The 23450-nt window shown below is 38.4% G+C and overlaps 2 protein-coding genes across 2 annotated transcripts; one reads left to right on the forward strand and one right to left on the reverse strand.

Annotated features, from left to right (window-relative positions):
* Positions 1-12409: 12409 nt before the first annotated feature.
* Positions 12410-13604, reverse strand: LOC105312474 (ATP-dependent DNA helicase RecQ-like). Its single transcript, XM_011405154.2, has 2 exons — positions 13390-13604; positions 12410-13079 (listed from the first exon to the last, which is right to left on the reverse strand). Exons 1-2 carry the CDS (start codon positions 13602-13604, stop codon positions 12410-12412), a joined length of 885 nt encoding a protein of 294 aa, XP_011403456.2.
* An 8037-nt stretch (positions 13605-21641) lies between these two features.
* Positions 21642-22712, forward strand: LOC105312475 (zinc finger BED domain-containing protein 1-like). Its single transcript, XM_011405155.1, has one exon. It carries the CDS (start codon positions 21642-21644, stop codon positions 22710-22712), a length of 1071 nt encoding a protein of 356 aa, XP_011403457.1.
* The last annotated feature ends 738 nt before the right edge of the window (positions 22713-23450 follow it).

Raw genomic sequence — 23450 nt, forward strand, 5'->3', positions numbered from 1 at the left:
AGATGTTACAATTATACATTGTGAATGTGTCATATTTTCTTGATAATGTGTATTCACTTAACTATCCCAATGGTGTTAAAGCAGTGATAATGGTGTTTGAAAAAAGAATACCATTTCCTGTTGTTTATGTCAGTGTTCACCTGAAATGAGTTGATCATATTTATTGTAGAAGTTAACTTGGAATTACTTAGTCATTACAAAGTCACAAGAACATATTAGAAGCACTCAGACTCACAGGATTTTAATTAAGTGATAGTCACTAAGCAAAGTGAGTATAACTTGTGTCGATTTCAGTTCTCACTAATCTACATATTGAATTTTTATTAACACTGCTTACAATTTATAGATATCATAATTATTTTGTCTAATCTCTTATAATGTTTTTAGATCATTGTGGTGAACTGCAAGCACCAGCATTTGTGAAGTACAGATTTGACAGAGCAGAGCATGCAAACGACATTTGGAGCCATGGCAACTCATTTAAGAAGAAAGGTCCTATAGTGGTACTAAAGCTAGCAATCTTTTTCTCATAAAGAAGGGTCTTAAAAATAATCCACCAGTGAAGGTACTTCAGCAAGATAATAATTTCAAGGGAGGTGTACTTGCTGTGTTTACTTTATGGGATCTGCTGCAAGCAATGATTATAGAAGCCTGAACTCAGTACCAAATCCAGAAGTTATGCAAATTTTTAAAAATAATGAAGCTAATAAAGGCAAAAAATTGATACAATCTGTTGAGACTGCTCCGAAACCATTGTGCAACTTGGAATGAAACAGCACTGATGATGACTGCTATTATCAGTGTGGATCCTAAATTTAATCTTGGACTATTTCATGTACCGTATTTCCTCCAAAACACCCCATGATTACTATTATTTTCAGGAAAGATAATATTTGGTTATTATTTGAGGGTGGGTACTATTTGAGGGTAGGTACTAATAATTTTGTTCTTAATAAATGAAACAAAATAACTAAATATTCATGAGCAGTTTTTGAATCTGGCACTGTTTATTTGTTATTGCATGGTGTTCTTAGAGGCCAATATAATAAAACAGTTTGGACACCTGCAATCGGAGAGGAGCTTACTCTATTTCCTGAGGCAGGCAATGACCATAATAAGTATGCTTTGCTATTATGAAAGCAGACTGAATAGTTATAAATGATTCTAGCAAACTATCAAAGACAGTTTCCTTGTTTTTGAAGCAAGCTGGAGCTTCCATGTCCTGTGAAATCACAGGAAAAAAAGGTGTTGGCCTAAAAGTTACATGTCAAGGTATCAAAAAAATTTTTTGCCGCTTTAGTGGACAGTGAGGATGCTCCTTCTCCTGTTCCTTCTCAATCCCTTCCTACTTCACCCCATCATCCTCCTTGTTGCCGTCATCTATCTACTTGGTTGGGATCATTTGTCACATCATAAAGACTGGGACAGTCTTTTCTGGAGGGCGTGCCATGTAATGACTTGTATAAACATTAACTCTCAGTGACTATTACACTTCTGTATTACTTTATTACTGTGTGTATATGTATGTGGGTGAGTGCAAATGCTCAGTGTGAAAGATTTAGAGCACCTGTTTGTTATTGTTATTGTTTTGATTTTGTGATTTTAACTCTCTTCTCCATTACTATTTTGAATTTTACAACCTGCGGGCATAGCCCCCAGGTCGTTCTATAATTGATTGCACCAACGTGCGATATATATATATAGTTGTATGTCAACACTTACATTTCTTCTATACACGTTGTATTGGAAAAATAACAAGCCTTAGCAACCACCCACCCATGCTACGTAAGTGGGTGTGGCTACGGCAAACAAAAGGGCGGTTTACACATGGGACAAAGTTACGAGTTTTGTAACAGCAAAAAAAAACAGAGATACTGTCTAAAGTCTTTTCTTGAAGAAATAGAAGGTAGGGAGAACCTTCTTAAGTCTTAATAAGGACCCAGCTGTACATGCAAGGTGGTGAAAACAATTATAGGAATATTTTTACACTGTTACGCTTGTTTGTAATAATTTGGTCAACCATCTTACACTAGATCTGCTTTATGTGGCATCACTTTTTACAAAACAAGTACACTACTTTTTTCTATTTTAACCGTGTCCCTACTCTCTGAAACATACTTCATGTCATTATCATTCCTCATTCTCAAACCACATATTTCTGATTTTATGTGGAACAAATTTGTAAATAATTTTACTGCAACTTATCCATGCACTTACCATCTGAAAATGTCCATACCAGACTTGCTACTCCCAACCACACAGTTTCAATTTACTTCAACTGATTAATTGTTTTAACAAGAGAAATAGCACAATTTCTAATAGATAACATAAATAAAGAGATAAATACCAACTTATAAATGACAAATTACAATGAACATGCAGTTTTACACAGGAGAGAGAGGAGAGTTTGATAGAAGAAGGGAGAGAGTTCCAGAGTTTTATTGCACAAGGGAAGAAGAGTGGCAAAGAGAGAAAGATTTACAAAAAATAAGTGACGCGTTGCCTTTATTGTTGGAGCAGAGTGAATAGGTTGAGGGAGGAGCAAGGATTAGGGAGTGGTATGGACAAAAAGTCAAGTTCTCCTTAAATTGAATAGAGAGATCATCTTGGACATGGTTCTGCAGTGGCTAAGGTTAAACTGAGATAAAAGTTTGTGGTAGGATGAAGACCAAGATTTGGCGGCTAAACAAAGGGCGAAGTGTTGAACTGACTCAATAGAGGAAGCTATAGAAGGTGAGGAAGGGTCCCAGACAATAGAGGCATATTCTAGGATGGGATGAACTATGGTGGTGTATAGTCTGTTAAATATGGATGAGGAAGAATAGTGGTAAAAGTTCCTAAATAAAGACCAAGGACTTTTCTAGCCTTCTTTACGACCGTGTAAATGTATAGGTTCCAGTGGTATAAAGTAGTCTTGGATATTTAAAAGTAAAGACTCTTTCAACTGGGCTTGAGTTTAGTTGAAGAGGGGGAAGATAATCAAATGCAGGTTGGTGTTTGTGGCATAAAGTAGATTTTGAAATCTTGAGAGAGATCAGAGAGTTATGTCATTTATAAAAATAATGAAGAGTAGAGGTCCTAGAATAGAGCCTTGTGGGACTCTGGAAGTGACTGGTAGAGAAGAAGTGTGAGAGTGGCCAACGGGAACAAATTGTAGATGATTACAGAGATAGGAGCCTAGCTATTGGAGGATTGGGGGCAGCTTATTTAGAAGACAGGTGTGACTAACTGCCTTGTGGATGTCCAAGAATAGACCACCTGATCGGATTGAGTGATCTGGAGAAAATAGAATACGATGACAGACAGACACTAGAGCAGAAGTTGAACACTGGGTAAGAAAACCAAATTGAGAGTCCAAAAAGAAATTCTGAGAAGACAGATGATTAAGGAGACAAATGAGATGTCCTTTTCTAGAAACATAGAGACAAAGACAGAAGGGAAACACGACGATTGTCACGGGGGAGGTGGAGGGAGGACTTGTTTGTCGAATAGAAACTATTACAGACAGTTTCCACAGGTCAGGGAATAAGCAAGTGGAAATAGATGTGTTAAAAATGTGTTGTAGAGCAGGAGCAATAAAGGGAGCTGTTCATTTGAGAAGTAGAGAAGGGATTTTATCAGGGTCACCAGACATACAAGATGGTGGAGGTCTGAGATAAGTTGAAGAATATCTTCTTTGGAGCAGAGTAGTTCTGGGGGACAGGAATCAGGAGAGAAGCAATATGAATGAGTTGGAATTGGGGAGGATAGAGAGCTAGTAAAGAAGCTGCTAAAAGTGTTGTTGATTAGGTTAGCTTTGTCAATGTTAGAGGTAACCTGAGAGGATTGAGAAACGAGTTGTGGGATTGGATTAGTAGATTTATGGAGAGAACTAACAAAAGACCAGAATTGGCGGCATGAAGAAAAAATTGAGTGGAAAAAGTTAGCATTAGAGCGTCTAACCTCAGCAGAAATTTTATTTCTTAGTCGACGGTATTCTGGCAATAGGTGAGATGAGTTGTGTTTGGAGATTTTGTGATAAAGACAACAACAATGAGCAATCTTATTAAGCAGAGGTCAGGGAAGCCAGGGAGGTGAAGGGTGTAATGAATGAAACTTATAGGGAGTAAAACGTTGGACTGTTTTCATGAAGAGATTGAGAAAGATTGACCAGGAGAAGTTTAGATTGTCAGAAAGAAAATCATTCCAATTATGGAAGCAAGTACTAAGTTGATTGAGTCGAAGTCAGTTTTGTGATAGAGCCAAATTTTCTTCTTTGAGATTAATGAAGTAGATGGAGGAGAGTGAAAGGACGGACAAGGAGGAGTGATTGCTGAAAGAATAGATAAGTGATCTGAGGATCCTATTGGAGGTAAGTACGAGACAACAGAAGAGAAGGAAGGAGGAACAAATACCAGGTCGATAATTGAAGGAGAACCAGAGTGAAAGAAGTGATTTTAATTAAGTATTTTTTACATGTAATTTTTCAGGTCTTTGATATATACTTTGGTTGTGTGCTTTTGTCTTTGTTTTTAATCTTTTTTTCTGTATATTGTAATATTTTAACACAACCAAAAAGGTCAAAATTACAATAAAACTACATTAGAATATAGACCAAATATTAGTAATACTAAAGGCCAATTCACAATTCACAATTACGTAAGTAAGGCTATACGTTAAGACAGGAAGTGCTGTATAAACCAATGGCAGCCGTTTATGTAAGGTAAAGATAGAAATTAATGTATAGCCTTACCTTACTTTTAATGTGCAGTGTAATTCGGCCTTAAAACAGTGTTACTGCAAAGCATAGCTCCAAAACAGACTGCCAAGCCTGCATAATTACAGAGAAAATAAACAATGGATGAAGGAAGGAAGATTAAAATAGAGTTAGTACAGAAGAGAGATAATAAAATAAAATAAATTAGAGTTAAGAATAAAAAAACAATAAGGTACTAAATAATTAATTATAATAATTAACTTACTTTGATAATCATTAGAACAATAATAATAATAATAATAATAACAATAATTTGTAATGCCTCAAGTTAAGCTCCATCTTACCCCTATCAGCTGGGTGTGAGCTCTACTAATGGCTCCAAGGCTCTGATACACTCTCTGAAAATCATTCAGGCTGATTCTACTATCCTATCGGACTCAAAGCTTTGCCTTCAGTTAGATTTCTCCAATGCTTTTAATAGCTTTAACAGAGAAATTATGTTTCAGGATGTCAGGTCCTCAATTCCATCTCTTTCTTCTTGGCTTGAGTTCCACTACTCCACCCAGTCACATCTCCTTTTTGGTCCTCACACCATTCTTAGTTGCTGTGGGGTTAAACAGGGGGATCCTTTAGGTCCAGTGGCTTATTCTCTGCTTCTCCATCCTTTTGTCCAGAGAATTGCCAATCAAGTCCTGTCCTTCCCCTGAATGGGTGGTATTTGGATGATGGAATTCTCTGTGATTCATCAAACGACTTTGCTCAGCTCTGGCCATCATTGAAGAGGAGGGCCCTAGTCGTGGTCTCTTCCTCAACCACTCTAAATGCCTTGCCTTCTTTCCTGATAGCTCCTCTCCTCACTCTCACATTTGTGATGACATGCCGTCTTCTTTGGAGGATTTCATTCTCACCGGATTTTTTTCAGCCAAGCTTAAGGATAGAGTAGATAAGATCAGGAATTATGTTTCCCTTCTCCTTCAGCAGGAAGTGCCCACTCTGAGTTAACAATCCGGCATGCATGCCTCAATCTCCCCAGGTTTTGCTTAGTCTCGCAAGCCAGACCATTCCCCAGCCTACAATTGTTGGGGTTCCCCACTCCAATGACTGTAGGCTGGGGAATGGTCTGGCTAGCGAGACTAAGTTTAGCAGTGTTCTTCGTACTACTCCTCCAGAGTTGCTTCTTTCTCTTACCAAAGATTTTGATGATCTCCTATTTTGCTCACTTTCCAATCTATAGTTGGAGGGTCTGTTTCTGAATGGTCTCACCTCAAAGACTCTCTCCCTGTTTGATTAGGAGGTCTTGGTCTCAGGCAAGCAGGTCATTATACTTCTTCCATAATTTTAGTTAGGTTCATGCTTCTAGTGATCTCATCAAGTCACTTACCAGTCTCTCTGTCCCTCAGTTTTATGTCTCTTCCTCTTTCACAATACTTTGTTCTATGTCAGACCTTCTCCATTATTGACTCTTTTGAGGGTTTTCATCTTGCCATAAATCAATTCTTTGTCGCATGCCATTAACTCAACAAACTTCTCTCTTCTGCTGCTGGGTCTCGTTTCTGTGCCCTCTCTCTTTCATCTAGCATCTCTCATGCAGGAAATTGGCTCCTTGCCTTACCTTCCCCCAGGTTAGGGTTACATTTTCTTGACCTAGAGTTTAGGACTTGTCTGTGTTATTCGCTAGGCATCCCTCTCTTTAGGTTTGACATTGTCCTCTCTGCACTAGAGCCTGTGATCCCCTTGGAGACCATTTGGTGGCATGTGGTGGGAACGGGGACAGGATACTCAGGCACAACTTGCTTAGGGACGTTACATTTACCGCTGCACAAGCTGCAGCTTCGTCTCTCGTAGGGAGATCCCCTCAATTGTGCCTGGGTCCTGTTCTCATCCTGCTGACCTTTGCCTGCCTTATTGATCTCAAAGCAAAACAGCAGCCAAGGATGTAACTGTCATTTCCTTTCTTCAGCCTCAGAGTGTCTACCAAGCTGCTATCTTTCAAGGTTGGGGGTCTCCTTTTGCCTCTTGCTGTGGAGGTGTGCGTGGCTGGAGTCTCAGTGCCAAGTCTACTATCAAGACCATTGGGCATCATTTGGCTTCTTGACCAAGTACTGCTCCTGGGATGGTTACTCAGCACCTCTTCAAGAACCTTTCTGTAGTGCTTTGGCAAGCCAACGGACAAATGTGGCTGTGCAGGTCACCTATACTCCCCCTGAGGTGGATGGGTCTCTTCAATTGTCTTTTTTCTGTTTTGTGGCTTTTCTTTTTGTTTTTGTTTTCCATCAGGCTCTCTCTTTTTTTTCTTCAAATTTCTCTACTGTGATCCTGTTCGATTCTCCTTTCTCATTGTTTTATAGTAATAATAATAATAATAATAATAATGTACATAATAGTTATAGCACAGTAAAGAGTGCTGTATGGCTGTCGAGACTCCACCCCAAGTGCCGTTATCAGCCATACAGCACTCTTTACTGTGCTATAATTAATTTATGGGATATAGTGGGTGCATCAAAGGCATCCGCCAAATGCACTCCTAGAGAAGTTTTCTTGAGTCTTTAAGGTTGAGACAAAGCCAGCACAAACATTTAAAAGCTCGCAAGGCAATTTTCTTTGCCACATAACACAGACTTGGCTGCCCAACGATCAATACAAGAATATCTTTGGGCACTGAAAGACAGCAAAATGCCAACAATGGTCGTAAAGGAGTGTTGTGAGTCTGTTCCGCAATAGGTAGGGCAGTTTCACTTCTTCTCTAGTCACAATGAACTTCTCACCCAGTACTGCTAGCCATTGTAAAGCCAACCAACCAACACTAACTTCCGGTGCTGTACTAGTGCTGTATGCAATATAACAGAACAGGCAGTGCCTTTGATGCACCCATGTAGTATACTATAAATAATAGTTATAGCACAGTAGAGAGTGCTGTATGGCTGTTGAGACTCCACCCAAAGTGCCGTTATTAGACATACAGCACTCTTACTGTGCTATAATTAATTTATGGGATATAGTTGGTGCATCAAAGGCGTCCGCCAAATGCACTCCTAGAGAAGTTTTCTCGAGTCTTTAAGGTTGAGACAAAGCCAGCACAAACATTTAAAAGCTCACAAGGCAATTTTTTGCCACATAACATGGACTTGGCTGCCCGACGATCAATACAAAAACATCTCTAGGCACTGAAAGACAGCAAAATGCCAACAATGATCGTAAAGGAGTGTTGTGAGTCTGTTCCGCAATAGGTAGGGCAGTTTCATTTCTTCTCTGGTCACAAAGAACGTCTCACACCCAGTACTGCTAGCCATTGTGAAGCCAACCCACCGATACTAACTTCTGGTGCTGTACTAGTGCTGTATGCAATATAACAGAACAGGCGGTGCCTTTGATGTGCCCACGTAGTACACTATAAATGACAATAATGTGACTGGACTTAGACTGCTTGGAGGGGTGATCGGCTATGAAGAAAGGCAGTTAGAGTTTATAAAGGGCTGTGTCTGACTGGTCGGCTTTAATTGATAGGCTAACAGTGATAGCTAAGGAACAACTCCAGGTGGCCTACTCTGCTCTGACAAGATCAATTCAGAATAAATGGACCTATATTCAGTGTCAAGTATCAGACGCTGGCAATTTGTTTGATGAGCTGGAAAGTAAACTAGCTACTGAATTGATGCCAACTTTGTTTGGATGCGAAGTTTCTACTAATGAAAGAATTATCTGTTTCCTACCCACACGTCTAGGAGGTCTTAATATCTAGAACCCTACTATGACTGAAGATTTTCATTACCAACTATCAAGGAGGTCTACTAAGTCTTTGATCAAATCACTGAAGCGTCAGAAAGACTTTGTTTATGATATCCACATAGATAATCTCATTTCAGCTCATGACAAACTATTTAAAATTAAAGATCAGAGGCTTGAGGAGACCTTCACTGCCACTATAAAAGGACTCGATAAGATGCAACAGAGAGCGATAAAGCGAGCAAAGGATTCTAAAATATCTCTCTGGCTCAATGGGGTACCTATCTCTTAACATCAGTATGATTTCTCTGCACAAGAGTTTCGTGATGCTCTTGCTATTTGGTATTGGAAGCCCTTACTCAATATTCCAGCTCATTGTGATGGATGTGACTCTCCATTTGATTTATCTCAAGCTCTCATGCCATAAGGGAGGCCTAGTTGTTCAGCGTCACAATGACATCTGTGGCACTTTTGGTGATCTTGCCTCTCTCGTTTGGGGGCATGTTTCTCGGGAACCAGTTATTCGTAAGATGAGTGCTGATTCTCCTACTCAAATTGCTGATCTAGCTGTTAGAGGAGCTTGGACACCACAGACAGAGGCGTTGTTTGATATTAGGTGGTAGACACTGACACCCAGTCATATTTGCCTAAGAGTCCTCCTGATGTGCTCGTTCAGGCTGAGAGGGAGAAAAAGGCTAAGTACCAGTCGGCTTGTGAAGAACGAAGAGCTATATTCACACCCTTATGTATTTCTGTGGATGGTCTCATGGGCAAGAAGCTACATGATTTGTGAAGAGAATTGGAGACGGACTGTCAATGAAATAGAATAAACCTTATAGTGAAGTGGTATGCTGGGTAAGAACTAGACTGTCATTTGCTATTGTTAGAGCATCCATATTATACCTACGTGGAGCTCGTTCCAAGTGGTGATCCATTAATACACCTAATGGAGCCACACTTGACTATATGCTATGTTAATTACATTATTATTATTTAGATTACTTTTCACTTCTATCTTTTTCTTTTCTTCTTGACTCATTTTTTATTCCATCATCTGTCCTGCTCTAACATAACCTAATTTCTTCTAACCTGTCCTTATTTTTATAATAATTATTATCATTATTATTATTATTATTATTATTATTATTATTATTATTAACACTAATAATAAGCCACAATAGATACTATAATAAAAGTAATAGCCATGTTGGTTGTGACCACTTACTATTTTGTCTACTGTTGAAAATGGCATATGAACGGGAGATGGTGGAGAAACTGAGTTGAGAAATAAAACTGTTTTCTAAAAATCCTATCTCAACTGTCTCTAGGTCTGTGGCATATTCACAGAAAAAGATATATAATACTAAAGAGACATAGGTTTCCTTCCTTTACTTCCTTTCCATTGCAATTGTTAAGATGACCATAATTATTATTGGGGATGGTTAGTTCCAGTAGACAAATATAACTACCATCAATGATCACGATGTCAGGTCTAGCTGGTGTGACTATAATAGTTAAGGGAATGGAGGCTGGAGGGGTATATGAGGCTCAGACTTTATTGAGGTCAGCGAATATCACAATTGACTCATCAAGGTTATTCTTCAACAGATTGTATAATCTTTTAAGCTAGAACAGTATTGTTATGTTTTACTAATTTGTGTAATTAATTATTCTTTTAGTTTAGTAGCTATTATAGTTAATACCTGGGCTAGTCTCGTCGCCCCACTCCTTCGCTTTTTGAGGAACGGTCTGGGGACACTCAAGGCAGCTCTGTTGCAGACTGGAATGTAATTAGCTGACCTAGTTGGCTTGAGTCACATGACCAGATAATACTCATATTACTCACATGATATTAATTTTAATGAGTTGATTAAAATTAGTCCACGTTTTTGCACGTGTACGCTTCTACCTTTCCTTCTTCTTTCTTCTTCTCCTTGAATGTCTGTTGAAGGAATACATAACTGTTTCCTGTGTAATAATGAGACACAGCTTCAGAAGCAGATTTACTTAAGAAATTTAACGGAGGAACCTCTGATATTTTTGAAAAATCTACTGCTTCAACAACATTCAGAAGAGGAAGTACTGAAGTGTCTTCAGGAGCAGATTATTTTGTGTAAGGGAGCTTGTCTAGCATCATTAAGGAAGCTATCAAAGTTGAAGTAGGAATTAATGGTCTTAGAAAATAAAATTGTTAACAAGCTGTGTCTGAGGTTTGAAACTGAGAGAAATGAAGATCCACCACCGATGAGAATGAGAAATGAACTGAGTACTCCAGAAAAAGATACACTATCTCATACAATAGCTGAAGGAACTCCTTGTGTTTCTGTGAGTAAGGAAATTATTTTCTAATGCAATTACAGTAGTTTCATATGATTATTATTTTTGTTTCTTATTGTTAACCATATAGGTACTCAATAAGAAAGGAAAGGAGCATCGAGTTTATCGAGTAACAAGGTCACTACGTTGCTTAGCAAAGAGTGTTGGTCGAGGTAGTAGAAAGTCTGCCGTTAATCAGATGTTCAAGGATGCCAGTATGAGAAAAGTTATAGTGGAAAGAGTAGGAGCATTACTGAAAAGAGAGCTTTGTTTCACATGTACACGTGATGCCAACTCAATGTTTGGAAATAAGTCTTTGGAAAATCTGCAAGATTTTGACTGGTTACAGCTAGCAAATGATATGAAACGGACTCTGCCAACATTATATAGAATATTGAATATAAGCATGGGATCACAATCAGAAATAACGATAGCATTTATTGGAGGCGTCTTGCTGAAGCAATTTAATGAAAAGATGTCATTTTTGCAGTGTGTGATGTCAGCATTACTTTATTCGAGTCACTGTTCCAAACAGGTAATTACATCAACAATACAAATATAATTCATTTTTCATTGGTAGCTTTACAAAAGACTACACAAGATCGGGGTATGCATGTCACATAAAAGCACTATCTGATACATAGATGCTCTAGGAACTGATTTTGATGGACCAGTTAAGAAATGGTGCCAAGACATCAGTGAAGTTTATTTTAACATATGGTGGAAATCAATAACTTTGTGTGACATGTATGACTTATATAATTCATAGGATAGAGAAATTGTACTGAATGAAACCTCGATAGCAGATATCTTTGATACAGATGATATCTCAGACAATTCAAACAATGATAAGGAAAGTTTTTGTTCTTCGTCATCTTCTCTTCCTCCATTTTCTCCAATACTTTCTGACATGAGTTCTGATTCATCAATCAATTCTAAACAAGAGGTGAAAATCTAATTTTAGTTTAATTCTGATTTTATTTTATATATGTATATATATAGTCGGAACCAGAGCCTGTTAATGAGAGTTCATGACCAGAACAGATATCACACCCACCTTGACACCCAAATTTGTGTCTTATCCATCATTCAAGATTGTTGGTGACAAGGGAATAAACATCTGAAAGTCACACTCAGTCACTGCATTACTTCCATAGTTATGCAGTTAAGGAAAGAACAGACGTTAGTAATATAGATGATTCTCCATGTCTGCCAATTTTAGAAGACATTAATGATCTTGTGAACTCAGTACTGGATGAGTTACGTAAAATTAATGTATTCGACAAAATACCAAAATAAAAGCACAGCGAATTTAAAGGCTTCCAGTGCAATGTAGCAGGAAAAATTAAACAGGATGAATTGAAATCTTTGCTTAATGATCAGCTATTTAAACTCGTTAATCGTTAAGTGCACAATGCACACCACCTACTCTGTTGATTCTCTATTTCAGCAATTCTTATTTATTGATCACGCATTATTTAGTAATCATAATTATTCAAATTTTAATTATAACACATTACAAAATAATTTATTCAACCTGTAAACATTCATAACACTGACATACGATTGCACACACATCACAACATTTACAGCCAGTATTACTATTATCAGTCTTATAATCGAAATCTTCAAAAAGCACCTTTCGTCGACATGTATTATTGTTAATACAATATTTCACGATTGAGCTCTGGGTAAAGAAACATCCTTTCTTGAATAAAAGAGTGTGGCATAAGCTGTCATTCCATCTCTACCAGCACGGCCTGTTTCTTGAATGTAAGATTGACAATTTGATGGTGGACTCCAATGAATAACATGCCTGATGTTAGGACAGTCAATGCCCATACCAAAGGCTACAGTAGCTAACACAATTCTTAAACGACCTGTAGCAGATGAAAAAGATGAAAGAATTTTATTCTTCACCAAATCAGAATTGCAAGCAGGAAACATATCAACAATTAGAAATTTTGGTACATTTGGATAGCCCTGTGGATCAGTAATAATCTCCTTCAATAAATCCTTAAAGTAGTAGTATATGGCAGAACAATCATTACAGGTCCAACAAAAGATAATCACTTTATCCATTCTTGTTCCTTTCACTTTTACTTCTTCAACTAAGGGTTTGAAAACTATTTCAATATCTTGTGTCTTTTCTTCCACGTAATAAATGATGTTAGGTTTGTTGGGACATCTTATTATCAAGTGTGGTTTCTTCATCCCAAGTAACTTAATTATCTCCTTCCGAGATGAAGTCGAAGCCGTGGCTGTAAGAGCCATCATGCATACACGAGAAAAAAAACCACGAAGTTCTCCTAACTTAGCATACTCCTTACGAAATTTGATTCCCCTATAAAAACTAATATTAATTTGAATAATATTGTCATAAGTTAGACGAACCAATTTTGGACACAGTGTGCCTCATCTATTATTACTCCAACTAGCCTTTCCAGGAATGAGGAACTCTGAAATACATTGACCCAGTTTTTATTGGTTAGCAAGATTTCAGGGGTTGAAAAGATATACTGAAAATCACCTCTGACAACTGCAGTCTGATTGTTGTTGTCTTCATTGACTATTTCTATTGCAGTTAAGCCCTCTCTGTGAAGTGAAGCCACTTGGTCTTTCATTACAGCTACAAGTGGACTTACAGCTACTACTGATGACCTGGTGAACTCCTTCCAGCCCGGACATCAAAGAGAATTGGTATGCTATAGTAGCACAAACTCTTGCCAAAACCAGTAGGTAGGCACAAAAAAACATCTCTTTCAGTAACAAATTTTATCATTGCTTCTTCTTGCTCCTTCTTAACTTCACTGAACCCAAGTCGCTCTATACAGGTCTTGATACCTGCTTCCACTGACAAAGATGCCATTTTTAACAGAGTCATGTGACTGTCACACCGTTGTGGTCATCACACGTGGTTAGAGCAATCTGGTTGGTGCACCAACATTCCAGCGCAATGCAACAAAAAAGCCTTGAGTATCCCCAGACCCTTCCACAAAAAGCGAAGGGGCGGGGCGACGAGACTATACCTGGGCCTGCGCAACTGGCTCTTCTATTCTTCTATATGTGCATCCATTGTCTATCCTTGCATATGATACTTTACTTCTCTCGTTGTGTACTGTTTTTATAGTTAGTTGTTGCAAAGATAATTCTTTTTAGAACTTAGAATTGTTATTGGTCACTATCGTGGTCTATTCACGCATTAGTACACAACAATTGGCAACAAGGAATCAGTGAAACGAAGGAGAAGAGATGGCAGCACCTACTTATCATGGAATCATTACTACTTTTGACTCTTCCCAGAAGGATTGGGTGGAGTGCACCAAGAGGCTCGAGCACTATTTCTAGGCTAACAGCATAAATAATGCTGACATTCAGTGAGAAATTCTGTTCACAAGTTCACAATTCTGTTAAAGACATTGTCACTGCCAAGGAAGCCAACCAATTATTCCTTGCAGGAGCTAGTAACCGAAGTGCAGAGTCACTTAAATCCTATGCCTTCTCCTATTACTAAGTGCTTTGAGTTCAACACTTATGCTGCATTGAGAAAATTGCAGAGCACTGTTCATATCCTGAGGCTATACTTCACAACATGCTCCGTGATTGTATTGTTTGTGGGATTCGGCACAAGGCAGTGTGACGTACATTACTTAAGGAATCTAAGCTGACAAATGATACAGCCTTGGATACTGCCTTAGCAGCCAAAGCAGCTACTAATGATTTAAAGCAATTACATGATAATCCCCACTCAACACTCCCTCTTCACCATGTAAAGGAAAAATCAAAGTGTCCTAAGCAGAAAGAGGACACATCTACAGCTATCTGTTATCGCTGCGGTGGTGAACACATAGCATCTCAGTGTCATCTCCGAGATTATATGTGCCACTATTGTAAGAAGAAGGGTCATTTAGCATCAGTATGTCGCAAGAAGGAAGCTAAAGACAAAGGTGACACTGTCTCTAGTAAAGATCAAGCACAGACAAAAGTCGTTGGGAGAGAGTGAAGACTATTATTCCTTGTTGAAAGTAGCTGGTAACGCCTCAAACAAACCTCTATTAGCAAGCATTCTCATCAATGGGGTTAGTGTGGAGATGGAGATTGATACAGGGGCATCTGTCTCTCTAATGGGAGAAGACACCTATTGATTAGTTCAAGATCCTGAGAAGCCTCTTCAATGCTCCACAGCCAATTTTCATACTTACAAGGGACAACCAATCAAGGTATTGGGTTCCACTGAGGTTTTTGTACATCATAATGGTCAAAGGATGATATTGCCTTTGATTGTAATGAAGGACAAGGGTTCTACACTACTTGGGCAGAATTGGCTGTCAATGCTCAAATTAGATTGGCAGAATGTATTTAAAGTATAGAAACCAATTGCTCTTTACAAGACATACTAACATGCTTTGGGGAAGTATTCAATGAAGGGCTCGGGAAAGTGGAGTGCAAGGTAAGATGTTTGTAGATCTTCAGTCTACACCTATATTTCATAAAGCCTGTCTGGTCCCTTATGCATTGAAAGCAAAAGTGGAAGCTGAATTAGACCATCTTCAGGAACATGGCATTATTAAACCTGTTTGTTTCGCTGACTGGGCTGCTCCGATAGTTCCAGTGATCAAGAGAGATGGATCCATTCGCATATGTGGGGACTACAAGGTCACTGCAAATCGAGTGACAAAGTTAGACAAGTATCCTCTTCCTCATATTGAAGACTTGTTAGCTTCATTGTCTGACGGGACAAACTTTTCCAAGCTAGATCTATCACATGCCTATCAAAACATAGAGCTGGAGGAGTCTTTTGCAGGTTCCACTGAAGAAGGGCACCTTGCTCGTCTCTCAGATGTCCTTAAACTGGAATGAGATTGAAGCAAGAGAAATGTAGTTTTCTACTTTCCTCGGTTGAGTATTTGGGCCATACAATCAGTAGAGAAGGATTGAAGACTTCTGAATCTAAAGTTAAAGCCATTTCAAATGCTCCAGCTCCATCAAATGTGACGTTCATTCATAGGTCTTTTGAAACATTATTGCAAACTTTTGCCTAATCTTGCCACAATGCTCACACCATTGTATGAATTGCTGCACGTTAAGAACAAGTGGTCATGTGGAAAGGAACATGAGAAGTCCTTCAGAAAAATTAAGGAGTTGTTGAAGTCTTCAAGAGTACTGATTCGTTTTGATGACACATTACCATTAACTCTCCCATGTGATGCATCTCCTTACGGGTGCTGTCCTAGCTCACAGACTATCCAGTGGTGAGGAGCGTCCTATTGATTTGCCTCTAGCACACTAACAGTGGCCGAGAAAAAGTACTTGCAATTAGAAAAAGAGGCGCTGGCCATCATTTTTGCAGTCCGGAAGTTTCATTGATATCTCTATGGTAGACCGTTCCAATTAAAAACGAATCACAAGTCCTTAACATTTTTATTCAATGAAAAGAAGGGAATTCCTGTGCTGTTATCCAGACGTATTCAGAGGTGGGCTCTCACTTTTGGAGCGTATAGCTACACTACTACTTATAAGGAAGGCAAGAATAATGTGTGTGCTGATGCTATAAGTCGCCTCCCACTTCAAGTCTCTTCTAGCTCTCCACTTAAGCCAGCTGATGTCATTCATCTACTAGAGTATTTGGTAGTGCTGGGTGATTCCAATTCCAAAATACTCGATTCTTCGATTCCAAGGCAGTATCAAATTGGTATCGAAACATTTCCAGTACCAAAACATTCAATTGCCAGTACAACCACACCCACTTAACTTTAATAATAGTTAACAAACTAATAGTTATTAATAAATAATTAATAAAATAATAAGCCCAGCCCTCAACAGTTCATATCTCATTCACGTTAATCTTGATGTTTAAAAAATTGTACATCTACTTATGCATGATTGCTCAGATCTTGCATGGAAAAAATATTAAATTAATCTTGGCTTGCTAGATCTAGGAATCTCTACAGCAATTGAAGTTAGCTACCTTCTTGTAGCATTAAGCATTTCAGTACTGAGCATTAGGCTTGCTTCACATGGCCGAATAAACTGGGCACAGAAGTATTCTGAATTAAAGATAATAATTAGAAAAGTTAATGCACATATTATTGTACCTAGGAAGGTAACTGTAGCTTGGAGCTGATTCGGTTGAAACTGTTCAAATGGCCGGCATCCAGTTCTTCACTTACATCACTGAAATCATATTTGCTATGCCAAAGAAGATTGTGGTATCTACTTTTTCAGCCTCAGCCTTCTACGCTGCTAGACAGAAGTCTGGGGACAGCATTTGAAACTTATCTTACAAAACTAACAGTTTGTCACAACAATAACATACTACATATTCTACCCCCTGATCACTTAGCTTAGCTTTGACCACAGTCACCACACCTGCTCAAAATTAATTTCAATGAAACAAGTACATGGAGGAGCATATGATTAATGAACAATAATTAATAATAATAAAACAATTAATTGATCAATCCAAGGAGTAAAATTCAAATTAATCATTGCAATTACTTCTCAGCTGCAGTGAGTGTTTGAATTTTTGTCTCTGATATACTCCGATATGAGTAAGCGACCAAGAAGCTCTGTTTAAAATCACTTCCAAAAAGATAGTGACCCTGAATTTGCAGTGTGCTTGACCTGCAAAACTCAAATCAAGCCAAACAGTGGCAATACATTATAAGTGGGTTTTTTGAGGGAATTATATTTCGCGAAATCTGTTCAAAATCTAATTCGCGGATTTTAATTTGCGAATGCAGTACCGACAGGAAACCACACACTTCATCAAGCTATCCTTACCACACCCATTTCAAGTATTCACGTGTAACCACACCCACCTCAATTATCCACGTGTTTTATCATGGAGAGACTGGTAATACTGTCTTGTGTTCATGGCCATCATATTTACAAAGGTGTATGGATACCAGAGCACAAAGAAGTAGTTTTATGTAAAGAAAAAATTGGGAATATCATGGACCCATATGCTGTTGCTGTTGTGAGACAAGATATTATTGTAGGACACATTCCCAGGAAGATTTCTGCTGTGCCATCTATTTTTAAGACTCGGAGGGCAAATGGTTTGTCAAATAACATGGCCCAGAAGACATTCTGCTGACTTGCCTCAGGGAGGTCTTGAATTACCCTGCTCCATTACATTTTATGGATTAGAGAAGAAAGTTTCTAAGGTCAAATGATGTTAGAAATTGCTGCCAAGATTCCAGATGTAGCTGATGTAATTTGTGATGCCTCTTTGTTGTCTGCTGCTTCCTCGTCAGCCATTTCATCATCGCAGCCTCCAAGCAAAAAGTTAAAGACAGATGGAAAGATACCAGGGTCAGTGATAGAAATATTAGATGATGAAACTGATTGTATATTACTTGGTGAAGATGACTTGATTAAGTTTCGTGGTTTTATGGTAACAATTTCAGATGAGAGGGTTTTAGTGAACAATGACAAGCTAAATGATTGACACATAAATCTGGCACAGAAAATCTTAATAAAGCAGTTTCCTGGCACAGAAGGGCTAGGTTATACAATTTTGCAGAATAGACCTCCTTTAGCAAAAATATCTTGTGGTCTTCAAATAATCTTTGTTTGTGGAAATCACTGGATAGTAGCATCAAGCTTATCTTGTAGAAGTTTAGTTGTACAAGTGTATGATTCCATTTTCATGACTGTAGGCAAAGCTACAACAGAAGTTATATTCAATTTGTTTGAAAGATCAAGAAAAGAAATAGTTTTGGTTAACACTCCAAGCGAGCTGGAGGACAGGATTGTGGGGTACTTGCTATTACAGCTACTGCTCTACTTTTCAATACTGACGTGTCAGCAATGCATCTCTGTCAATCAGAAATGAGGAAACACCTTTATTCATGCTTCTTACCCAAAGGTCTCTATTTCCTACATACAAAGTTTGATTATGATTATTTAACACCTTTATTAATGCTTCTAAATTAATGTCATTATTTGTACACACACATTGCAATATGATTCATTTTAACTAGGCGAATGTAGAACATTGAAGGGGCGAGCACAAGCTAGCATGGCAATATACAATGTTTAGATGTCACAAAGGCTAATGTTGTTGTCAAATTGTAAATGATACACATGCACAGCAGCTCAGAACTTGTGACTTGCATGCATGAAAGGAAATTTTATAGCTTGCTCTTCTAGCTTTATTAGCAGTGAAGAATATCAGCTGTAACTTTAATAAGTATAATTTAATTTTTACTATGATATTTTCAAGCACAGTACTTTAAGACTTCTTTTCTCTGATGAGCCATTTGAGGTGCTTTATTCTGTCATTCAACCATAATTAATATAAACTTGAAGATTTGTGTGAGTTTTCTTAAATTTTCTCTGCTGGCGAAGTGTCTTGACAACAGATCAGTCTTATGTTGCTGCAAGTAAGATTGGCTAAGGTAGGCGCCATTTTTATTTCATTGCACTTATAGTAACCACACCCACATCAATGAAGATATATCATTAGAATGCTACCGCATTAGATCATTGATTTCTAAATAGAGAGTTGTGCACACATGGGTGTGACCAGAATAGGCGTGACTGGAGACGTAAGTACATACATACAGAGGGAGGGAGGGAGGGAGGGAGGGAGGGAAACTTCGCCTGAGTGGGGCTCGCTTATGCTCGCCCCAATTAATAAAATTGTAACATTCACTATAATTTATACATACCAGCAACTATACATTGTAAGTAGTGTGTGTACATACTGCATGAAAATATTGAAAGGAAATTCCAGCAACCTTGTACCCATTAGCAGATATAGATGGATTGCTTTTCAAATAATCATATAGATCCACTTGGCTCCAAGAGGTTTCACAATTGAAAGTGAAAGATCAATCAACTTTGCCTTTAATTCTCCTTTCAGTTGCTTACACACTTGTTCAGAGTACCAGTTTTGAAACTGTTTCCTTAAGTACTCTTTAGCAGATCTATTAACGCTAATATCCAATGGCTGAAGCTGGCCAGTCTGTACATTTAGCAGGTACAATAGTGATACGGATGTGATTCTTGTCAAGCAATGACAGAATTTTTTCTGTGCACTGAGCCTTGAACCTGTCAAATATTACAAGGGCAGGTTGGTCTATAGGTAATAAAAGTTCAGCTTTTTTCTTGGCAACGTAAGGTAAAAGAATGGCATTAATATAATCCTCTGTTGCAGCCTCATTAGCCCAATGATTAGAAGAAAAATTAACATGCCAGTCCTTACGAAAAGTAACAGACTTTGGAAGACATCTAGTAGTCTTTCCGGCATATATCAATTGAGGAGGGAGGAAATCCCCAGTCATAGTATTAGAAAAAATGGCAGTTAATTGTCTTTTATTATTGATACCAGCAACTTCAACTTGTGTTGCCCCTTCCTTCTCCATTGTCCAAGAACTCAATGGTATGTAAATTATGCCTGTGTGGTCCCAATTTATTATCAGTTCCTTTGGGATATCTTCCATTGTAGATATGGTCATTACATCGAGAATAAACTGGTTCTTGTACTTTTCAAAATCAGATGGTTTCACTTTTGATTTTTTAGTTGCCCTCATTTTGACGTAACCCATCCAATTCAAAAAGCTCTTCGACCAGCTTTTACCTTGAACAATATGCCCACCATTACATTTGAGTAGGTTGCTGTCATAATCCTTAACAATTCCTAATGCAGCTCCTTCTACAACAGCGGAATTGACTACAGCGCCAGATTCTCTTAGATTTTTATATACTTTTGGAGTCTTCAATCCAATTCATCAACAAAAAGAAATGGATGACCTCTCTTCTCGTTCACAAGCTTCTTAATGGCCTTGTCACCTATTCCAATTTTGACTCTCTGCTTCAATTCTTGCTCGTAACATACTTTCCAACCTCTTACTGTTCTTTCTTTTAAAGGACGATCAACAAATTCATCTCTAAAATATTTCAAAGTACTTGTTACCCCCCATTTCAGAAGCACGTTTTCCTACTCTTGCTCTCAGTGTAGGCACCATAGCTGGATCTACCTTGTTTCACTTCATCAACAGGGGAAACAACCAGACTCTTTACTTCTTTATTTGCTACAGCAATAGAGGAAGCAGGGACTCGCTCAGACAGAGGGCCGTCAGGGTGAGGAAGAACAGTAGACTTCTTGAGAAACTTCAGCAGTGCCATGAGTTATGGGTGTGGTTAGACGTAATAACTAAATCAATTAATGAAGGTGTGGTGTGTTTATTAAAAGTTAATTTATTTTCATGCATTTTAATTTCGCAAATCAATGGGGAATTCGCAAAATTCACGAAATTTGCACCCCTCGAAAAAAACCACTTATACGGTACCAGTACTCAACTGAAACACCTGAAGAATAAACACCCACAACAGCACAGCAACTGTGCCAAAAAAAATTAAGGCAAATGAAGAAAAAAAGAAGGAAGAAAGATGAAAGCAGCACTGTCAAACAGCCCACCCTCCAACAAGCTGTAGAACGATCACAGCTTTATCCTAAAGATAGCATCAACAAAAAACTTGATGAAGTGTTGGTGAAAATGATATCAACTGACCTGCAGCCAATAAGTGAGATAGAGGATACTGGGTTCAAAGATTTTGTTGCACAACTGAACAACAAATATGAACTACCCAGTCGTAGAAGTGTTATGAGCAGGCTGCATGATGTCTATGAGGAGGAGAAAACCAGGCTACATCAAGAACTGGAAACAGTTCTTGATATTGTTTTTACAACAGATATATGGACCTCAAACCAAAGTAGGTCATACTGTTGTGTTTCAATTCATTATATCACAAAGCAGTGGGAGTTGAAATCAGCAGTTATAGAGACTTTTGAGTTTTTGACTGACAATACAGCTGATAACGTTGCCTCTGAGCTGCTTCAGCCGGCAATATAGCTGAAAAAGTAGTCTGTGTTGTTGCAGACAATGCAAGCAACATGATTGCAGCAATTGGAAGGACAACATGGTGGCATTTACCTTGTTTTACTCACTCATTAAACCTTGTGGTGCAAACAACTATCCGTAATGATGACCATCTCACCCATGTTCAACAGAAATGTAAAGACACTGTGTCTCAATTCCATAGGAGTGTCAAGTCAGCTGAAAAGCAACGAGACATACAAAAGCAGCTGTCACTGCCTGAACATAAACTTGTGCAGGAAGTGACAACGAAATGGAATTCCACTTACATGTACCTCATGTTTCAGAGAATTTTTGAGCAAAAAGATGTGCTCACAACAGCTCTCTGCTTGACTGACCAGAACCATCTCTGCCTCATAGATGACAAAAAGTCACTAATATCAGATTCACTCTCTGTATTGGGCACATTCCTTGAGCCTACAGTGAATATATTGGGGAATAAATATATCACAACATCACTGATTATTCCACTTGTCAACTTACAAAAGGCCATGATTTCTCATAACTCAATCCCCCTAGCTACAAAGCTCTTGAGTGAATTGCCTCATAGTTTTGCTCCTGTTGAGGGAGCATTCATTACTGCTGTAACAACACTACTAGATCCTAGGTTCAAGAAACTGCCTTTTTCCACAGCAGCATCATCAGATCACGCAGTCAGCCGAATTACAAATGAGGTAGCCAACCTACTTACTGCATCCACAACTACATCAGAGAGCGATGAAGTATCTCCTAGTCATGCCGATGGTCTGACTACAGTTGCTTCTTCTAGTCTTTGGAACTCATTTGATGCTTCGGTATATGACTCTACAAGCCACAAGAGGGCCCAGTCTCAGAACACTATCGAAGTACGAAGATTCTTTGAAGAGCCTAAAATAGATAGGACCAGGGATCCCTCTCAATTGTGGAAGCAGGACGAAGCCTGGTTTCCATACTTAAATCAAATTGCCTGTAAATACTTATGTATTCCGGGTTCATCTCTACCTTCAAAAAGGCTCTTTTCAAACGGTGGACAACTGGTTTTTGAGATACGTAGCAGGTTGAAACCAGAGAACATCGACAAGATGGTATTCCTAAATCAAAACCTTTAAAGTTTAAACTTGTAGCCAGCATGGCTAATAGACAATTCAGTTAGTGTCTATGCATGCAACCTATACACATAATACTATTATTATAACTATTGATACTTTAAAGGGGCATGGTTAATAGCATGTACTCAGAATCGTACTCAATACCATTGATACTCAGAGAAAAAGTACTCAAAATCGAACCGAATTAGATTTATTGGTATCACCCATCACTAATATTTGGACAGCTCCCTGGTAACTAGTACTCAGGTATGGTCGTGGACAGATTGTATGGCACGCTGTTTGTAACAAAATTCCCAAGTCTGTGATGTCACATTGTAAGCTTACAATGTCACATTGTAAGCTTACAATGTCACATCCTAAGCTTAAAATGTCACAATCTAGTGTTTATGATAAATGTCACGTGAGTTAGCACATGTACAGTGGGTGTGGTCACACACCCATTTAAAAATGGGGCTTTTGATTGTGCATTTCAGCAGTAAGAAGAGAGGTCGTGTTACCTGAAGGAGGCAATATTTTTGAGATCTTACAAGAGTTTAAGAAGATAGCTCCAGATGTTGAATTCTTTTCTGATAGTAGCAATGATGACGCAAGATTATGGAACTTTCTCCCTCTATAGACCTCTCCCTCTATAGACCTCTCCCTCACTACTATTAAGTCACATCTCAAAATTCTTCTGGCATAATTTTCTGGCACATTTTGACCCAATTGATACTTGTTCTCTTCATATCATGTGTCCTG

Source organism: Amphimedon queenslandica, unplaced genomic scaffold (assembly GCF_000090795.2).
Source record: "Amphimedon queenslandica unplaced genomic scaffold, v1.1 AMPQUscaffold_13440, whole genome shotgun sequence".
NCBI lineage: Eukaryota > Metazoa > Porifera > Demospongiae > Haplosclerida > Niphatidae > Amphimedon > Amphimedon queenslandica.